Here is a 21,940-nt window from a genome sequence, read left to right as displayed (position 1 = left end):
AACAGGTGGCTTAAACTGTACCATCTCATCATCAGTGTTGCTGCCTTTCAGTTTTGTTCGTCCTTTGAGCAGAACTGCCATTTGTGTGTGTGTGTGTGTGTGTGGCATTTGTTTCAAGTTTTCATTAAAAAGAAATGGCATATTAGAATGTAAGATGACACTGAATCTAGACAGCTAGTTGCTGCATAAGATCCATCCCCTTCCCTAATGAAATAAATATATATAGCTGTGTATGAAACTAATAGTTGCTAATTTGTAGATTAAGTGATGGTTTAAAAATGCTGATGTGCACACAGTCTGGACCAAGTTAAATACATTTAAGGGCTAAGCTTGGATGTCTGCCCAAGAACAGGTGGCTAGGATAAGATTTTGGGAATTCTAGCACACACCAACAATTTAAACACAGAGGATGCAGGTTGGGAGGAAAGGCGTAGCAGGCACAGAAAAAGCTCTTAACCCCTCCCCAACACACACATCCATACTCCCCCTCTGATTTTGGAAACAATAGACATGTTTCTGCTGATATGAATACATGAATGCTTGCTTGGAAGTTCCGTTGAGATAATTGAGCATTCCTTGCAAAGATATGCACATAGGATTGTAGCCTTAATCGTCTGTATTTTATGTAGACTTTATTTAGAATATCTACCTTTTGTTTAGCCATTACATTAATATTTCTGCTGAGAGTAGCTCTTTAATAAGTAGGAACAATGCAAATAAAGCCCCCAAGGCTAAAATTCAAAAGAATTAATTTACATTGCAATCCTATGCAAATTTACTCTAGACTATGCCCATTGATTTCAATAGTCTTAGATAGAAGTAACTCTGCTTAGGGTTCTATTAGATGCATTAGAAAAGTACATATTAAAAATATTTTCATCTTGCTTTTCTCCCCTAAGGCTATTGGGTGCCATTGGTATCAATGAGTCTCAAGTGGACATGTAATTTTTATCCTGGTTTGAACTTAACGTTATCAAATATAGTCACATGTTTCTGAAATCAAATGGGAGTATAGATGGAGCTTCTGAAGAAAATACATGCAGATGCTGTCAGTATCCCATGTTGTCAAGAGTTAATAGTCTGTGGATTTGAGAGTTCCATTTCACACTTCTTGTGAGCCACAGTGAAGGAAAAATGTGCTGATGATTTAACATGAATAGAGCAGACTGGTAGAACACCAGAAGAATAGTTACAGTTGTGTTTTGAAACCAGGCTGGTGGTAAAATCCCAGCAAGCATGATTTAACTGTAGTGTTTCCACTGAGTTCTAGTAAAACCCTAACTGGAAGCTATTACAGTTCTTGACATTACTGCTATAATTAGAATGAGAGAAAATATGCATGTAGGAGTACTAAAATCTCTGGGTTAAATTCTTGTAGACCGTATTATTAAGCTTGGGTGTTACGGCATAATTCACATCTCTGCTTCCTAAAGCACAGGCTGCAGTTGAATATTTGCATTCCATGTTGTGTTACAGCCCCTCTGCTGTTTTAATCAAGCTACAAATTGCTGTCAGTGCACAGAGTTCATGTGCCAGCCACATTCAGAACACAGTGTTCTGTGCTCTTCAAAACAAAATTGCTCTAGGCAGTGAGAGAACAATAAGTCAGCTCAGCAGCTGAAGTGATGTTCCCTAGCCTGGCTGAGGTTTCTTACTATATAATCCAAGTGTAACTTTATCCAACTGATCTGTTTTAGATAGCATTTAAGTACAATTTGATAATTAAAACTGCAAATGTTTTCTTCTTGTACTATGTCTACACAGTTCATATGGAGTAATTCTTTTATTCTTACTCACATCTTATACCCCGGAATTTTATATTGGTTTTTAAGGTGCTACTGGACTTGAATTTTGTTCTGCTGCTACAGATTAACATGGCTACCCACGTAAAACTATTTTTCTTAAGAATTCGACAAACAATAGTTTATTGCTCCCTTGTGTGGTTGCCTGATAAAGATTTTGCCTTTTTGTTATCACCATTATGACAGCAATGTCTTGCAGCAGGGATCCAGTTGATAGAAACAAGGTACTGGAATTTGCAGATTCCCTTTGTCAGTGCTTTTTTTTGTAACAAAAAGGTGCCAGTACCCCAGCACTTACAGGCCAAGCCCTGCCAGCTGAAAGACATGGCAGTACACTGTACTGATGCATACTGGTACAAGGAAGCCCTGCTCAAAAGCAAGTTTTGCTTTTTTCCATGGCATATTATTATGCAAGTATGTATAGGATGTTACATGCTTCTTGAGGAAAGGTATATTGAAATACTCAAGGTATGCTCAAATTCTATTTTCTTCATAGAAAGATGGACTTGAATGTTCCCAACAAGATTGGTGGCTCAAATTGGTTACGAACAAGGTTCTCTCAGAATTAGTCATTGGAGTGTTTGATTAGACATGGGGAGACATAGGATTAAATCCACAACAACAACAATAGCATTTATATACCACTCTTCTAGTCAGATTAGTGCCCTATTCAAAGCAGTGAACAAGGTCAGTGTAATTATTATTTGGGGAGCTGGGGCTGAGAGGAGTGGCTTATCCATGGCCACCTGCTGAGCTCATGATGATAGTAGGATTTGAATGAGCAGAGTGCTGATTTGCAGCCCAACCACTTAACCACTGTGCTACATTAAACTGGAATATTTTATTTCATGCTAACCTGTTTCACAAGGTTGTTGTGAGTAGAGATGGGCACAATCCGCATTACGATCCAAAAAACCCCACGATAATGGCGATCGCGCAATCGTGACTCAGCGGATCGTGATCGGCCACGGCCAACGATCCAGCGATCGGGAGGGGGGCTGGATCGGGGCTGGATCATGCTCAGATCGGGAAGCCAGACACTCAGGCGCCAGTAATCTATTCCCGGGGCAACGGAGCCAGGGGAATGCCTGAGCTGTGTTTCCCCTCCTTCTGTCGCCCTGGAAACCCGAATGGAAGCTCAGCTTTCCATGATCAGCAGGGCTTCCTTCCAACCATGGAGCAGCAAAGCAGTCACCAGTTGGGAGAAGACACCCAGGGGAGGGAGGGGAAAGGGGGTGTTCTGTAGCCATGGGCACTCCAATCTCATCCCTGCAAACCCTGATAGGCAGCTCTGACGGCCAAACACAGACGGCCAAACACAAACACAGATGCCGCCGGCATCACCCACCGTTCTTTTCTCACCAGCACGCTCCCTTTTGGCCTGGCGGGTGGGCACATGGGGGTTGCCCCTGCCCCCTGAGGGGAGGCGGCTCGTCACCGTCTCCCCATGCCCGCCAGGCCTGGTGGCTGCCGCCAACACTCACCTTCCCACATAGCTGGGAATAGCAGCACGCCCCGCTTTGGCCTCCACGATCCACGGATCGGGAATGGGAGATGATCGGTGTGGATCGTTCAGTCGGGATCGTCACCGGCACCGATCCACGATCAGCTGGATAGGCAATTTTTTTTGGATCGTGCCCATCTCTAGTTGTGAGTATAAAATGGAGGAGGGGTAAGAATGTAAAAAATTAAACATAAGCACCTGGGTTTCTGAATCACAAATTGTATTTTAAAAATCCAAAAAAAACCCAAAACAATGTTTACAAGTTTACCTGTTCTTAAACAGATGTCAACAAGATGCGTCCCTCGGATTTTAAAAACATATCTGTTAGGAAGCCTGTTGAAACATTCTGCATGGAGGCTCTACAGAGTTATGGCCCTGAAAATGGCTGCAGGCAGCTCCATTTATTTCATTCGTACTTTTAAGCACTAGGTATGCCACATTAACCTATTGTGGATAACTGCATTTGCATTCGTCCTTTTAATTTTCTTGCTGCTGCTCTATTAAAAGTTCTGTGGAACCCAAAATCAAGATTCTGTGCAGAAGTTGTGACCTAATATTCTGTATCTGCACGATCAAGAATGAACACTTGACAGGTACAGAGCCCTGTGAGAAGAACAGCCCCCTCCTCAATTTTGGAACGACAAGCCCCAGTGTGCTTCATTCTGCTCAGCCCGGGCTGAACTAGATATTCCTTTTTTCCCAAGGATTTGTGCAGGATTTTACATGTTTCCTGCAGCCACACAGTACCTTCAGGTAATTGCATGTTAAAGGAGGGGGGAGGCTCAAACAGGCGCTCAGGAGGAGAAAGGGCTTCTCCCCCTGCCCCCCACCCAGCAGTTTGCCTAGATCTTTCTAAGTCTTAAAGCTGTATCTGGCTTATGTCATTTGGTACTGCTGAAAGAAGCTCACATGACTGGATGTTCCTCTGTACAGAGTCCCTGCATATAGAAGTTCCTCACTGGCACGTAAGTTTTCTGAGAGACTTCTGTGTGCAAGAACTTTGCACACACAAAAAATTCAATCATGTAAGCCCCTTTCAGCAGCTTCATTTTAACAGCTCCGGCCCTGCTGTTTGTCTCCTTTTGGCTACAGACCAAACAGTGTGTGAAGGTAAAAGATTGGGGGCCAATTTTTATCAAATCAGCCCTGTGCAGGGCCTTCGTTTCCTTGTCATGCCAGGAATGATGTCATTTCTGGTGTGACAAGGAAGTGCTCTGTAGTGCATGGGAGGATGCTGTGGGGCTCCTGGGCCATTCACCACACTTTCCCCCACACCAGCTAGGTGTGTGCTGGTGGTGGGCAGAAGCAGGGAGTGAGGGATCTCTCGCTCCCACCAGGGAAATGGGATCGCTACCTTCTCTTTTAGTAGCATATTGATCATGTGATAAAGATTGGCTATAGTGATGAGTTTGGGGTGGTACCAAATGGCATCACTCAGGCTATCACGAGTACGCTCTTGTTTTTGTTGATATGTGGATTGTTACTAGCTTCTTTTTATCATTCGATTCTGAAGAATTGTGGAATGTCATCTCATGGAACAGTCTAGAGATGTAACATTTCTGGAAATTCTAAAGCCATGGCGAAAAACGTTTTTTTCTGGAAAAATGTAAATTTGGTGCTACATTAATACAAGTGTTAGGTTTTTGACATCTGGGAGGTAGGAAAAAAATAATAGTTGAAAACAAAACCTACATTTTTTGTAGTAAACAAATAGAAGTGTATTATATGAACTGTATTATTTAGATAATACAGTGCACAGTTTAATACTGTGGCCATATGTATTATATAATATTTTGAACAAAATTAATCAAATTTCAACAAAAAATATATTCTTGAAAATATCTTGTAGAAGTATAAAGTATTCCCAGACTTAGCATTAATACTGTAGGTATTCTGTATTGAAACCTTTCATTCTATACATTTTGAGTAAGTAAAAGCTTATCTTAAAAGCTTTTCACTTATTCCAAAAGAAAAAGGTTTCATAGGAGTTTTTTTCAGTGTTTTTCCGAATTTCCGACTTTTCCATTGGAAAACTTGACAAAGCCGTGTGTGTGTGGGGGGGGGGGATTTTCCAGGCTTTTCTCAGGCCTTCACATCTCCAGAAGAGTCAGTCATCAACTGGCTTTGCCTCTTTACTACATATGATTGGTGTCCCCAAAACTATAATGAATGCTCTCCTGTAAATAATAATTTAGGGTAAGAAAATTCCTTTTTCGTTTTCCATTTTGAGGGTCTATTATCTCACTAAGTTTCTACCCCACATGATGTTGTGACTGTGCTTTCCAATGCAAATTATAGCAAGGAAGATAATTTTTAAAAAAAAATTGTGAGAGACGTTGTTTTTCATTTGGATATTCAGTGTTGGCTTGTGTGTGAGAAGACTGTAACTTAGAAATGATAAAATGAAAGTTTTTTTAGGTACATGCTTAAGATAAGATTGTTTCACATTAGTCTACTGTATCTAATTATGAACTATAGCCTTATGGTGTGGATCTGAAAATTCATACAATAGGGACATGTATAGATATGGAGAATATTTCTGCAAACCAAGGCCCTTTTCACACTTATGGTTTAAACTGCCATTTATGAGCATTCCTTGCGATCATAATGGGTTCACCATGGCACCCCCACATTCTACACTATCTGAGGCTGTTTCAGTTTGGCATCTTGTTTTTCATTTTATATGGACTTTGAAACCTCAGTGCAGTTTCAGGCTTCCGGGGCTTTGTAATTCACACATACTTTTTAAAAAAAAACTTTGAGCAGGCATAGTAACATTGCAGTGTTGGAACCCATTTCCCCATTTGCTGATTGGGCTGTCCTGTGCCCACTGGAGAAGCAATTGGTGGAGGAGTTCTGAGGGAAAACATGTACTTTTTGTGCTTGTTCCACTCATATTTCTTTTTTTTAAAGCCAAACCAAGAAAAGGTTAAAATGCTGCTGCTTCATCCCCTATGGGCAGCTTCTTTGCCACTTTGTTTCCAAAGGCTTTTAAAGCCACGGGGAATGTGCAGTAACTTTATAATGTTACAACCTATTCTTGCCTTTGGAAAAAAGAGAGTGAGCATACTCCAAGGGAGGAAGAGAAAAGCAGCCATTTGAACATTTCCTGGCTTTTAAAGCTAGCGGGGAATAAGCAGCAATGTTAGGAATTGTTCCTAGCTCTGAAAAAAAAATAAGAGAGTGCTTGCATACCCGGGAGAAAGGAAGCCAACAGAGAAGCACCCACTATCTGTGGGCTGGGGTAGTAGTCTTGACAGTTGGCGATGGGAGATGCAGCTCAGCCTGTAGACTGGCTATGTCTTCCCCTGCCACTCATAGTGCTATCAACTGCAGCCACCCTCCAATTGGCAGATTCTGCTGGTGTTGCTGAAGCAACTGAGGAGCATTCTCTCCTGGCTGCACCTTGGTGGCCCTCCTCCTAGCAGGCCACAGCTCCCACCCTGTCCCCCGGATGAGCGAGCCCCACCTGCTGCTTAACCTGGCACCCTGCCCTGGGAAGCCACCCCGGTGCAGGTGCCGCAGCCGTGGGGGTATGTGATCCCCAGTGGCCTGCTCCCTGCCAGGGGGAGGCGGAGTGACCTGGCAGTGGAGATTGCGGCTCAGCTATTGGCTGTGCCATTCCTTGCCCCTCATGCGCCTGTCAGGGAGGCAGCGTAGCCATTGGAGACTGCTGACGGGGTTGTCAGGAGGATGGTGGGGCGAGTGCTCTCAGTGGCGTCTGCTCCATGCCTTGCTGGGCTCAGCTGCTGGTGTATCTCTCCCACCGTGTCTTGGTGGGGAGAATACAGCAAGAAGAACCCTATAAATTATTTTGTACTGACAGTTTCTCTAAAAAGAGCAAATGCTGTTTTCAGGTCTCACTTCAAGGTCTGAATGCTGCTCAGAATATAAGATAAAATCTTTACCCTGAACATTTGGAAGCCTTAATGAGACAAGGATAAGCATTCTGCTATAGAAAGATGTTGGGGACTCAAAAGGCCTGGCAAGAGTTCTATGTTTAGTTTTTTGATTGTTTTTTTAAACTGATGTGTAACTAGCTTCAGTTGTCTATTGCTCAGACATAGGTCTTACTGGACTAGAATTGCCAGGTCCCCTTACCCTCCCAGCAGGTGATGCCATTGCGCAGGCCCCAAGAGTGTTTCTTGATTTTGTGCTGAGCTGATTTTGGCCCCCCAAACAAGCTGAATCAGCCTGGCGCGAAGACTGGGAGCATTCTCAGGGCCTGTGTGATGACATCACTCCTGGGAGGAGGCTGGGAGTGGGGATTCCCCCACCCTCATCAGGGGACTAGCAATCCTGTACTGGACTGTTTCTGTTTTCCACAGTGTTCTTTTAATTTAAAAGTTAAGGCTCTTTGCACCCATGGGAAGATTTATCAATCTTCACCTATTTTGCTACCCTATTGAAAGGCACAGGGTCATCAAGCTTAATCAAGGAGTGATTTTTTTCAGTTTTCTGAAAATATAGCCACCCTTCTTACAGGTGATGATTCCAGTGTGATAAAATCTGGGAGCATGCAGAGCCATTTCTGGTTCATGATCTAGCTGAACTGTATAGAGTCTCTTGTTTCCAGGAACTGCAGTTCCACGTGGACAGTGTATCTCTGCAGCCCTTTGCATTCCCACAGTTGTGGCAGTGTTTGTTCAAATTGCTTTGAGTCCAGGTATTGGAGCAGTTACAGATATACTGCTTACACAAATATGCTCGTTTATACAAATATGCCAGGGGATGAGCCAGGCAACATGATACCAGAGGTATTTGTATGGGGGTTATTTCATGTGTAAACAAGGCCATGCTCTCTGTTTAGCTTTCAATGTATTATCTTAGTAACAACCTAAGAGCGCTGATGTTTTAAAATGGGGTTCCTTTTTTCTCTAAAATAATGTTACCTTGAGCCAATAGTTGCTGTAGGGAAGGGGGTTGCTGCACCCATGATGGCGATGAAGTTCTGGGCTTCAGTAAGGGAAAGCAGTTTGTATGACTTAAGTTGAGTTTCAGACTCGAAAGGCAGTCTAGCAACCCCTTAAGGCATTTTCACCTGTAAGGCTTATATGTGCTTGAGACCCTTTGGGCTATTTTTGTCATGTGTGAATGTTATCAGTTTGGGATAAACCACAGGAGAAAAATCAAGTGTACGTTATAAGCTATAGCCCATGTATATTAATGCTGCAAATTGACATTAAGCCCTTGGTTCAAATATAATTTCAGTCATGAACTCACTAAGTAGCCCTAGACAAGAAACAATTTCTTGGTCTTCTCCCATCTATTGTATATGGGTCATTTATTCTGCATCTGTGTAAATATGGGTGATTATACAAGTACATGCATAACTAGGCACCAGATATTCATACACAGAAATACTATGGACGAACGTGTTAATCTGCAGTCTGTGTGCAGAGTGTAGACAAGAGTATTGTAGACTTCTAAGAGAATGTTGCCCTTAGAGGAGTTTAGAAATAACTTATTGGGAAAGAATTCCAGTGGAACAGCTCTCGAGTGAGAGGAATATATACACTTTTAATGACAGTTTCTTGTTAAATCATCCAATGTGTTTCTTTTGGAGAGAGAAAACAGGGTTAGGTTGAAACCAACTTTCACTATGAAACCAGAGCATGAGGCCAACAGCTGGTATTAGAGAGCATTCTAGTGGAGTCTTGCTGTGTCTCTGAAAATGTTAAGAGAGTTTCTAATTTATCCATCTATATCTTAAATTTTCCACCAGAGCTTGTATTTTTGTGATGCCCTAACATAATTGTACTCTCTCTCTCTAGATTTAAAATAACATTACTGCTCTAGCACATGCAGTTGTAGAAATGAATGGGCACATTGTAATAAGTGTTAAATTAGAAGTCCCCTCGTAAAGACCTAGTTTGTCCAGATCCAGTGCAATTGTTTCAAAGTAAAAAAATATTCTAACTGTGGTTTTATCTAGCCTTGGTCTAGAGAGGTATGATTAATCATTATCATGTTTTAATAGTACTTGTACTTGCATGCATTTCTTTCCTTTATTGTGTGAGACATTGTTATTGTAAGCAGGTGCTCAATCAGGTTCCCCATGTAACTCTCTTAATCATATACCTAATTCCAAATCAGGCATAGAGTATGAATCAATAGAGCCACAAAATAGTGGTAGGGACAGATATTGCGGGGGGGGGGTTCCCTCTACAAACCTAAAGGAAGTCCTAAATTTGCAGAAAAATCTGAAATCTAACAAAACTATCTCAGGGGATTAAAACTCTCCAAATTAAAAGAAACAAAATTTGTATAAGAAAAAAATGCCCACTGAGCTCTCGGTAGCCATTTTGGATGTTGCTAGGCAACCACAACCATTTGGCAAAGCCATGGGAGTGTGCAACGGGACCAATTTTTTCCAGGGAGAAGCTGTCAGAGGCAGGGAAAAATGAGGAAAGGGAAGCAGATAACTGTAGATTGTCTGGAAGGTGGGAAGAATAGAAAGGAGGAAGAAAAGGTGAGAGGCTACAGGGGCTTTCAGGGAAAGGAAGGAGTGGGTGAGGGGGAAATAAGACACCCCCTGCAAGCCCTTATGGGTATCCTGCTTGTCCAAGTAATAATGCTGGTAATATTCCTAGTGTTTAGGAATATTACTTCAGTCAGGCTTAATTATGATGGTGAAACCATCATAAATAGGAAGTATAAAGACTTGCAGCCTGATATAAAAAATCAGAATAGTTCTAGTAGTGAAGACAGTAGCTTGTTCTGCAGCACTTATGGTGACAAGTTATGGTGCATGGGCAAATCCTTCCTCTAACCTGTTTCTTTTTTCTCAGCCGTCTGGGGCTCAAGTCAACACAAAGTGCTCCTAGAATGTTACACTGGGAGCACAGGGCATTTTTTCATTCCAGCATTATGCAGTGCCTTTGCAAATTATGTCTATGTGATGGAGAATGGTACCAGGGTTCCCATGTCATATGCAAAAGCACCAGCAGCAGACTTACTCTTCCATCAGGATTTTGTTACCATATCCATGTAGTGGCTTAGAGAACTGGACCACAATATGAATATGGTAATTGATCTGTCTTTGTAAAGAGTCTGTGCTCTTCCCCATAGGTTTTGAAAATTGTGAGAACCATAGAAATCATGGGCTTAAATGCAGTTAACTATGTTGGATTCATTAGCACAGTTGGGGAAATAAACCAGTCAGACACATGCAGAGTAGTGTACTGCAACAACAGGATCATTTACTAACTGTAGACTTTTCGACAGCAGAAAGAACTTGCTGGGGGTGAGGTGTGGCATTTCTGCACTTGAAAAGGCAAGGGAGGGAGCAAGAGCCCCTTAGCCTGCCACATTTTTAAATCCCTTTAAAATGGCAGTGGTGTCCGCTGGTCAGACCCAGGCCGAATCCACACTCACCTATTTCCCGTTTTTTTAACGGAAAAAATCCGTGTGTTTCCAACCCGCAAATTTCACCTGTCTGTTCACATTCATGCTGAAACTGTGTATTCCTTGCACAATCTACTGTTCACATATCCGTTGGCAAAGCCGTCTTAGTGGGCGGGGATCAATCTTCTCGCCCAATTTTTTAAAAAAATTTTTAAACAGATTTCCGTTATTTCGAAATCACCATATACTGAAACATCAGCAAAGTGATATATCACGTGCCACTTTTCATAGCGATTGGTTCACATTTCTGGCGAGGTACTTAAAAATCCTAGAAAAAGGAAGCGCGCAGAAAAGATCTCTTTGTGGGTGGTAGTGGCTGGTAGGATTCATTGAAGCCACAACAGTGCAACGGCTCCTCAATGCATCTATCTAACTTTCAAGATTGTGTCCGAAAACCAAATTGGGATCTATGCAAAAAGATATCCCATTTAAAATTTCAGTAATTATGAAAATATTTAGGAAGTGGCGGTGGCCACGGAAAAAAGGGAATCTTTAGTGCCTATGTGTTCCGTTATATTCTGAATTGTGCAAGAATATTTAGCGGAATTTCGATATTACATTAATCAGATTAAAAAAAAAATTTAAAAAGGGAAAAAACGTGTGGTGGTCCGCATCGCGCCACTGAGGATTGAATTCTCCAGACCGCTTTCCCCAGCAACGAGATTTTATCCTGGCAACATCAAAATAATGTTTTCAATAGAACAAAGTAAGCTATGAAATCCCAGCGTTCATGGAGTACGGAGCATTTGCGGGGACAATAAGCCAATCGACCCGTTAGGAACGGGTTTCCTATTCAGGGTAGAGAAACGGAAGCGGGGGTGGTTTCAAGAAAAGGCGCTTGAAAACCGCTTCTAGGCATTCACGTCCACCGTGCGACTCCCGCAATAGACCAGAAACTGGCAATGAAAACCAAACCGAAAGAGAAGCGAGAGAACTGTGGAATGGAAAACAGGTAGTGGGAACAGCACTGAGATTTGCGCAAAAAAGTTGTAAAACTGCAGGAAAATTTATGTAGTGTGGATTCGGCCCCATAGATGTGGTGACATCTAGTTTGGTCCACAGAGGAAGCATGACAACTGGCAGGGAGAAAAACAAAAAAAGAAGTCAATGAGCTCTGAACAGTACCAAGGACACGTTACAGCTCCCCCTAGGGTGCAAATGGACTAAGCATGCCCTGTGATACTATTGACATTGATAAAATTGTTCTAATGCTGTTCTCTTACCAACAGGATTGTAACCTTATATATTTTTAGGTGTTCATGCACCATACTAATTCAGACTGTTTCTAAGAATGCTGGCAACAATGGACTTTGCCCATGCACTCTTTTAATGCCTGTCAAAATATTTGATTTGTGCTTCACAGTATATACTTTTTCTATCTTCCGTACAGTCCATCTGAAAGGATTCTGTGCTGGTAGAATGTTTGATTGCAGAGATGTAGCATTTAGTGTTGGAGAAGGAGAAGACCACGACATCCCCATTGGAATTGACAAAGCTCTGGAGAAGATGCAAAGGGGAGAGCACTGTATCCTGCATATTGGAGCATTGTAAGTTACAACCATAGATAAACAATTAGATTTTGCTCCTATGGTATCTAGCTCAAATTTTTTGCCACAGCTTCTTTGTAAACCTGTTTCAACAGAAATAATTTATACATAGAAAAGGAAGCTCATTATCCATCTGAGTTGTCTTATTTTCTCTCTCACAAAAATAGTGTAAAATTATGCTTCAGGGCTAGGAGTTCTGGCTTTTTGCTTGGCTTTTGTTGTTTCATTTTTTTGTTATAGAAAACATAACTGAATTTGACATATCTAATGAATAGGGAAGAAAAATTAGCATAGGAAACCATTTCAAACATAATTGATTTTAATACTTTTTAAGGGCTTTTAATATGTAATATTTAGTGTGGTTGTTGGTAGTCCTCTAACCCTAACTCCCAAAGCTTGCAAAAATCCCATTAATGAAAAATTAATGCATGATATACTGAATATTAACACTAAATAAGATGTAAAATGTATAATTGCATCCAATCTGAACACAAAGGGAGTAATCCTGAGCATGGTTTAGCGTGTAAAATGTGAGTGTTGCCACAAATGAGTTAGTTGGCTGCTGGTTTCCTAGGTAACATCTGCTGCCTCCAGAGCTAGCCACCTTTCTCTCCATGCAAGTATGACTATTTAGCATGCTGAATGAAATGCCTCATCCTATGCCATTTCTGTTGAGTTTGTTTTTTATGCTTTTTTTCAGATATGGATTTGGTGAAGCAGGAAAAAGTCAATTTGGCATAGAGCCAAATGCTGAACTTAAATATGAAGTTACACTGAAAAGCTTTGAAAAGGTGAAATGGAATTTACTATTAAACAAAACAGACAGACATCCTTGTATTTGACACCTACCCAAAGGATCACTTCTGTAAAGAAAACATGGAGGGGGATACTCTGGCATGTTTGTGACAAAGCTTGATAAAACAGATACGTCAACTAAGATCACAGTGTTCTTGTGTGTTAGTTTGTTTTATTGTTTTGGGTGGGGTCCAAGACTTGTTCCTAGTGTTGTTCCCTTTGTATTTTTTTCTCTGGGCTGCAGACAAAAAAGTTCATGTCCTGCCAAATGGTACTGAAAGGAGGGCAGGGCAGAATTGCTGAACAAGCTGTGCCCTCTTTGGGGTGCTGGAGAATGTGCCTATGTCTGTACAGTACAGTGAAGGAACAAGATGTACGTAAGGTGGAGCAGTGTTGCCAGTCTTTATCCTGGGAAGTGTTTGTAGGAGGAAGGCTTTGCTGATTGGTTTCTACTCCACCCTTTCTAACCTCAAAGAGATTTGTAGAGGTTTCTCACCCTTTCTTGACTGTTTCTCACTCTATCAGTCTTTCTAAGGACTGAGTTTTCAAGGAAGTTTTAAGCACAGCTGTAACAAATTTTGGAAGGGATGCAGATTATCAAGATTAATTTCAATGATTTGGGTTCTGAGTTACAGTGTTTTAGGCCATATTCTGCCTTTCCTTCAATTGTATAACTACATATAGTTTAACAGCTGATGTACAATAAGGTCTTATCTTGCTTCCACTGTAGTGAAGGTTATGTTCTTTTTCTGTATTCTTGATATAATTATTCTTAAATGTTTGCCTGCAGGCCAAAGAATCTTGGGAGATGGACACCAAAGAGAAACTTGAGCAGGCTGCCATTGTCAAAGAGAAAGGAACTGTGTATTTCAAGGTCTGTGTGCATGTAACAGAAACAGTAACATCAACAAATGCAACTTCTTCTGATAAGTGGTATTTGTGTTAATTGCTAGAGGGGGTGGTTTTATGGTTTCTGTATTGTTGCTGCAACTGCCAATAGATTGCAGTACCCTTGGCCCGGGGCCGCCACCTGTACCCCCATGCCACCAGCAGGCTTTTACATTTTTTTAAATCGGCAGTTAACATGTTACTGTAGCATTATAACAGTATGTCCATCAGGTTCTCTGAACTCCCAGCTTTCATTTTTAAAAAGTAAATCTGTTGTCCCTCTCATTGTGGAGATCAGCTTCCCTTTTATATCCCTGCAATGAAAGGAGCTACAGACTTAAAGAAATAATAGCTGGGAATTCAGAGCACCTAGCAGATTGAGTGTTATAATGTTATAATGCTGTAAAGATAGTCAACTCCTGATTTAAAACAAAAAGTATTTCAATGGCAGGGAAAATGGCCACCATGGAGGAATGAGGGAGAGAAAATGGCATAATGTGAGCGGGACCTGGAATATCCATACTTTCTTGTCCACATGGGTGCCATCCTGGTTTTGCCAGGATCTTTCCAAAGACATTGCAACAAAGCAGGTTTGGGAAAGATCACAGGATGGAGGGGGTGGGGGGAGAACCCAGGAGGTACATGAAAGTACCACAAAGTTGCGGGGAAGCAGGGAAAAATCCCACTTCCCAATAGTATCTAAGCTGGGGCAAATAATCCATGTGTAAATTATGTAAGTGTTTTCTAGCAAACCCAGTGCTACCTCTTTTCTGCCTTGTCTTCCCTTTTAAAGTGGCTTGGAACTTCCTGTAAACTTTGGGGGAGCAGTTAGGATAAAGGTAGATATGAAGTACAGTATGGATCAATTTTGAGGATTTTTGAGTGGCTTTTACCAGGTAAATGGTGTTATTACAAACTGAGGCAATACCAGACTATTTGTTACTACAGCCATACATCTTTCATCTCCTTAGGAGTGTAGACTCTACAAAGCTGTATTAACTTGTGTATCCCATTTGTGTTGTAGCCCAGCCTTTCTAAAAATCCTGTTCCTCCCTCTTCTAACATGGTTGATTATAGCCTGTGTTTCAGATGCAAATGTATTGCATTTTGCAAAATATCATTAATAGACATGACCTTCTTTACCCCCTTAGGAAGGCAAGTACCTGCAGGCAGTGATTCAGTATGGGAAGATTGTGTCCTGGTTAGAAATGGAATATGGCTTATCAGAAAGGGAATCTAAAGCTTCAGAATCTTTGTTGCTGGCAGCCTTCCTCAACCTTGCCATGTGCTACTTGAAGTTACGGGAGTATGCTAAAGCGATTGAGTATTGCAATAAGGTAAATGTGCACATCTGGCCATTGGAATTGGGGAAGGGCTGGTGGTAGTTCTGTCTTGATCTGTTTCCCCCCCCCCTCTTTTTCTTTTGGACAGAATTGTTCTACCTGTCAGAGATGGCTGCCACATACCTTGCTAGTTTTCTCTGAACATTGTGCCAGTCTAATAAGTTTAGAAATAAAAATTAATGTCTATTCCTATGTAGATACATCCTTGCTAAAATGTCTGCATTTTGGAATAAGAACAAGTTTTCAGTTACTTCAGATGAACAAGCCTATTCTACATCTTTAAATTCTCTCAGAGCATACATATGGTAAAGATTATTGAAGTGAATATCAGAAGTCCTCATTAAACAGCCCAACTCCTGCATTGTACGTTTGTATGCACATTACAGAAATAGGACAACCTTTTCCTAGAGTTGCCCTCTCAACTTCAGAGAGTATAGGATCTTACACTATAAACAAACTAGAGTTGCAACAATCCTGGCATATGTTGGTATGACTTTATGAACACACATTTCCTGGGAGAAAAGTGATGTATTCTTTAAAAAAATAAGAACAATGCAGCAGTCTTATTGAGATCTTGCTATGTTTGTGTGAAAAACAGTATAAATTCTTGTTGCAAGAACTTTTGCGGGCAATGCTGTGCTTCCTAAGAGGAATATGGAATGAATGTATTATTGTGGTGTAATTTATCTCAAAACAAACAAACGAAAATGATAGTTGCCATAAAATACAGAGCTTTTTATTTTTATTGTTGGACATACAGTAGCTGCAGCCCCCATGATTCTATGCTTTCATCAGGATGTCATGTTACAATGCAAGTCCCCCCCCCCTGCATTGTACAGTATTTTCTCTTGGTTAACAACAGCTATGCATGTTTCTAAAATGATCTGCATTCTTGGTTTGGACAGAATTATAGAAAAACTGAATGTGGATTCTATTATATGTTCAAGATATGAGTGCCTAAATGCAGCACAGCTGAAACAAAGTGTTAAAAATGAGAACATTTAAATTGGTGAGATGAAATATGTAAAAAGTAAGGCATGAAACTATAAATATCTGGGGTTTGTGAGTCATCCTCTAAACATTGCCTGTAAGTGCTCTTTGGGGCCTCTCTTTGGAAGCTTTAAGCATAATATCCGTTTGCATTCAGTCTCTGTATCAAATTTCTCTTTCTGGAATGTTCTGTTTGGAGCTATAAATGACTTTTCATCTATAACATACATTTCCAGTTAGTGTGAGGTACAAAATCCACTTTATAGAGCAAACTAGAAAAGGTAGAAATAAGTGTGTGGTCTCTTCCTTTTTATCTTCAGAACTATTTTGAAAAGTAGGTTAGGCTGAGAAATGGTGGCCACTCAGTAAAGTTTTGAGGCTATTTGGGGATTTGAAGATGGGTCTTGCCCTGCCTTGTCTGGTGCTAACCATTATGCAGCACACGTTGTTGCTCTTCAAATTCTCTGCTGGACTCAACAACCTTGACATGGTAGATGCAGATGAAAAAGACATGATTATGATTATGATAGTCAAATGCCACTATGCCATATGCCATGTAAATTTCAGGGTTAGTCAAAAGATGTACACTGTGCGTGAAGTTCAAGTTTTTTTTTTAAAAAAAGGGAAATGATATTTTAAAATGAGGGTATTTTTACTTACGTTAATAAATACATGGCATGTCTAGGAATTTACCTTTATGGTTTGAATATTTCTGAGATACAGATACTGCATGAACTGAACACACTTCCAAATGTGCACTGCAGGGAGGGATGCTGATTTCCCATTTGGGAGGCCCAAATCGGCCCAGAGAGAATCAGCAATGCATGGGATTGCTTTCTCTTTTCTGTTCTTTAGTTACAGCCCATTGTTTGAATTTTTTAAAAAATATTAAGATGAATGTACTTTACTGATCGGTCTTTTAATGGGGTTTTGGAAATGTGGTTCTTTAGCATATTGTCCAGCACCAGTGATGTATATACCATCTATTATGCACTAAAAGCCTACACTTTTTGGAGGGTGCTAAACATTTAGAAGAAATTGCTAATATATTTTCAGTTTTTTCATGGGAGCCAGTTGTTTGGAAATGTTGTGCCTTTTATTTTCCTCAAATGAAATGTGGGAACTTTAGGATACCATATGAACTCTTTCAATTTTTAATGTACAGCCATAGCCAATTACAGCATAATTCTTTATGGTTTAATTTGTGCTGTGGTTTAATGTACCTGTAATGCACTGTAGATCCCAAAAAAATCTTTGTTACACTTAAAAACCATGGATACACGCCTCAGCATAGGCTATTGATTTCAGGAACTTGCAGTGACAAGTTGTATTTGCTGTCCAAAATCCCTTTTTGAATCGGACTGCAAGAAAGGGGAAAAACAAGGCTGTGTGATTCAAGTTATGCTAAATGTGGGAACATATGTTTCAGGCATTGGCATTGGACCAGGTCAACGAAAAGGGCTTGTACAGAAGAGGTGAAGCCCGACTGCTCATGAATGAATTTGAATTGGCAAGATGTGACTTTCAAAAAGTTCTAGATGTGAATCCTCAAAACAAGGCTGCAAAGTCACAGATCACAGTGTGTCAGAAGAAGACAAAGGAACACAATGATCGTGACCGAAAGAGATATGCCAACATGTTCAAGAAATTTGCAGAGAGAGATGCAAAGGTTTGCACCATGCTATTATGGCTTTCTTCCATCTATTGACAACTTCTAGCTCTACTAAATTACGTACATTATATTATAAAATGAAATTTGAGTGCTTTGATTGTATTTCTAGAGAATGATATTCTGTGGAGCACAGAGCCAAAACTTTGTGAATATATTTTTCCAAGAGTTCCTAACCCTTTTCAGGAGGAGGAAATTTGTAGAGTGAGCAGTATGATTTCCCAGTATCAATCCCAAAGACAATTGTCTCTTGCTTTAATAGGACTGGAGTAACGAGATGTTATATAGGAATGGTGATTTCTGCCCCATGTTACATCAGTCCATTTGTCTGTAACCTTCATGGACCTGTTGTGAAGCAGAACTGGAATTGTTCTTGCTGTGCAATGGAGCCGAAGTCTCTCTTTCTGCATGTTTTTCTGTTCTAGAGCTACAGTTACAGTAACAGACATTGGCTGCTTTCAGGATTTTCAGAGAAGCTTTCATTGCTGTTGAGAATGCAAAGGCATTCACAGTGGCAATCGAGTGTCCACACAGCAGTTTTTCCTGAAGTTTCATTGCCTACCCTGAACCCCCACTGTGGCTGTTCTATCTCACGCTTTAGACATACTTTTTAATTTTTAATTATAACTCAGTAATATTATAATGAGCTATTTCAACAATGTACTAATTCCTCAGATTTCATTTTTTAAAGTTAGGCTCTAGCCCTTTTTGTTGTCAAGGGGAAATGTTCAGGCTGCATATTTTCCTTTGTAACTCCACAAGAAAAATGGTTAGAGACTTTTGAAAGAAAGAAAGAAAGAAAGAAAGAAAGAAAGAAAGAAAGAAAGAAAGAAAGAAAGAAAGAAAGAAAGAAAGAAAGAAAGAAAGAAAGAAAGAAAGAAAGCTGGGAACTTGTACATTGTTGCAACAGATTATTGTAATGTTATTGAGCTATAGTGATATGTCAATTACCAAGTTTTAAAAAGACCAAAGAAACCCATTTAGCAGAGGGGTGACAACTGTGGGGGCTACAGTAAGAAAACGTTCTCTTTCTGGCAAAGTGGTTGATGAAACTTAGTGACAAAAATCTGCCAATATGTCTTGTAACAAATCTGTGATAGTGTTCTTACAATTCGAGTTCTCATTGGGGTAGTAAAAATGCATCTGGGCTGTATAATTTGTCAACCAAAGTACATGTTACATTAAGGATCAATGATCAGATCTCCCAATGTGCCTTTCAGTCTTAAAAGACACCCAGGGGAGGGGCAGGGGTTGACTGAGGCCACAGTGCTGGGCCTGGAGGGGATTAACCATTATCTACCTCCCTGTGCACTATTTCCTCAATGTGAATCAGTTTTCTTGAGCTGCTGAGACCTGCTGAGGGGGAAAGAAAGACACTCATTTCATACTTTCTTTTTCTCCACCTGGAGCCAAAAATAACTTGTGAGGGCTGATTTGCCATGTGGTGGGGGGGGGGAAGGTTAATCCCTTTGCTAGTGTCATAATTTTAATCCAAATCACCCCCACACACACACACACACACCCCATGCATTCTAAGGTTAAAGTATCTGCAATGCAATTTGTGTTTTGGAGTTCAGGTGCATCTAGGAGAATGCTCCTCCATACAAAAAGGTTTCCTGCACCTTGCAAACTTGCATGTTAAAGTCAGAGAAAGTTAAATTGGAGCCTTTCTAGATACCACTTTTCACCTTTTGTTTCAGGCCATTTAATGGAGGAAGGAGTCCTAAAGCACTTTTCATCATTTTCTGTGGGGGAGACTGCTGGCAGAGTACAGGAGGGGGATGGGTTACAGTCGCTGGGACACAAGTTCTGGAATATCACCAAAGAGGAATCTTTGTTTTGTATGGAGAAGTGTTCAGATGTTGGAGCCGGGCCCCTTTTTGGCAGGAAATGATATAATCTAAGGGATGTTAAGCATGTTTAGGTCACATTAGTGGCATATTTAGGTCATTAAAACAAATGAGTTTTGGGTACATGGATTTCAGTAAACTGTTTAGTATAAAGATAGGGCTTTTTATGGTCAACAATAGGGGTGTGCAAGCCAAAAATTTTCGGCTATAGCCGAAAGTAGAAAGCCGAAAGAAGATTCTCTATCGTTAAAGCCGAAAGCCGAAACAAGAATCTCTTTCGGCTTTCGGCTTTCGGGATTCTTTCGGCATTATTTCGGCATTATTTCGGCTTTTTTCTAAGGGAAAATGCCTCCGTCTTCCAGGAGGCCTGGAGGAGGCATTTTCCCACCGAATAAGCCCAAAATTGGTGGGAACCTTCCTCTAACCCTTCTCTAACAACCACCCAAGTTTCAGACAGATTGGACTTTGGGGGGCCATGTTATGGCCCCCCAAAGCAGGTCCCCCCATCCTCCCATAAGAAAGCGAAGGAGCAGCATATTGTTAGCATGCTGCTGCTAATCTTTCTTCATTATTTCCTATGGGGAAAAAATGAAGAGGCAGGCTTCCTTTGCCAGGGGTGGCATTTTGCATGCAAAATGCCCCCTTACCCTCAGGGGCCCTTCTCCCACCCCTCCTCCCACCCCCCACCAAGGCTCAGCCTGCTCCCACTTGGGGGGGCCATTTCATGGCCTCCCCAAGTAGGTGCTCTAATCTCTACCACTGACAGCTGGGGGAGGCTTGTGTTGCCAGGGGTGGCATTTTGCATGCAAAATGCCCCCCAACCCTCTGGGGCCCTTCTCCCACCCCTCCTCCCACCCCCCACCAAGGCTCAGCCTGCTCCCACTTGGGGGGGCATTTCATGGCCTCCCCAAGTAGGTGCTCTTTTCTCTACCACTGACAGCTGGGGAAGGCTTGTCTTGCCAGGGGTGGCATTTTGCATGCAAAATGCCCCCCAGCCCTCTGGGGCCCTTCTCCCACCCTTCCTCCCACCCCCACCAAGGCTCAGACTGCTCCCACTTGGGGGGGGCCATTTCATGGCCTCCCCAAGTAGGTCCTCTCAGCCCCTAAAGTCCACCCCTTACAGCCCCACACAAACCCAATTCCCCCCCAGCTGCCACACACAGACCCAAATCCCCACATTAGCCCCTCACAGACCCAAATCCACCCCCACCTGCCCCACACCCATAACCCCAGGAACAGGCTGGCAAAGGCCAGCCCTCTCCCTTTGTTCCCTATGCTGGGAACTTCTAAACTCTCTTTCCCTGGGCAATTCTGCACAGCCCAGGGGTGCCACAATGGTGGGCACACTTCTGAGTGCCAGCTGGTCCCTGTGAAAGAGCACCTGAACCACAGACACCCTCCCTCAAATTCCCCCACCACCTACAGAGATGGCTGGCCAGCCAGCCCCATTGTTCCCTATGATGGGAACCAACTGCACAACAAAGAATAAAACAAGAACAACACAAAATAAAGTTTTAAATTTTTTTTTCTCCCTTCCAAAGTACAAGTAGGCAAAGCATTATGACACATTACACCAGCAGTCCCCCACACAGAAAAATTAAAACAAAACTCACTTAACATCAGAGAATCACAAAACACGATTCCTGTCAAAAACACTTTATTTCTTGAACAGCTTTAGGTTACACAGCAGGGGGGAACACCAAAGGGCATGGCAGCACTATCTTACACAAAAATAAAACAACTCACTTAACATCAGAGAATCACAAAAGCACAATTCCTGTCAAAAACACTTTATTTCTTGAACAGCTTTAGGCTACACAGCAGGGGGGAACACCAAAGGGCATGGAAGCAGTATCTTACACAAAAATAACACAACTCACTTCACATTAAAGAATCACCCCAAAAAATTGCTGTCAAAAGCACTTTATTTCTGTAACTGCTTTAGGTTACACAGTAGGAAGGCACCACAGAGCAGGAAAGCAGTGTACTACACAAAAATAACACAACTCACTTCACATCAGAGAATCACACAAACACAATTGCTGTCAAAAACGGTGAAGTGGGTTGTATCATTTTTTGTAGTACATTGCTATCATGCCCTGTTGTGCCCTCCTACTGTGTAACCTAAAGCTGTTCAAGAAATAA

General features: G+C 41.5%; 1 protein-coding gene across 2 annotated transcripts in view; it reads left to right on the top strand.

Annotated features, from left to right (window-relative positions):
• Positions 1–21,940, top strand: part of FKBP5 (FKBP prolyl isomerase 5) — a 115,279-nt gene that overhangs the window by 81,491 nt on the left and 11,848 nt on the right. Inside the window, exons 6-10 of one of the 2 annotated variants that reach the window (XM_054980538.1) lie at positions 12,104–12,260; positions 12,961–13,051; positions 13,846–13,929; positions 15,095–15,280; positions 17,706–17,945. In XM_054980538.1, the coding sequence (XP_054836513.1) occupies positions 12,104–12,260; positions 12,961–13,051; positions 13,846–13,929; positions 15,095–15,280; positions 17,706–17,945 (758 nt within the window). The remainder of the gene's footprint in view (positions 1–12,103; positions 12,261–12,960; positions 13,052–13,845; positions 13,930–15,094; positions 15,281–17,705; positions 17,946–21,940) is intronic. The other variant, XM_054980539.1, reaches the window with a different exon arrangement.

This window comes from Eublepharis macularius, chromosome 5 (genome assembly GCF_028583425.1).
Source record: "Eublepharis macularius isolate TG4126 chromosome 5, MPM_Emac_v1.0, whole genome shotgun sequence".
Lineage (NCBI taxonomy): Eukaryota > Metazoa > Chordata > Lepidosauria > Squamata > Eublepharidae > Eublepharis > Eublepharis macularius.
Note: the sequence above shows the minus strand (reverse complement) of the source record. Positions and strands in the feature narration are given on the sequence as shown.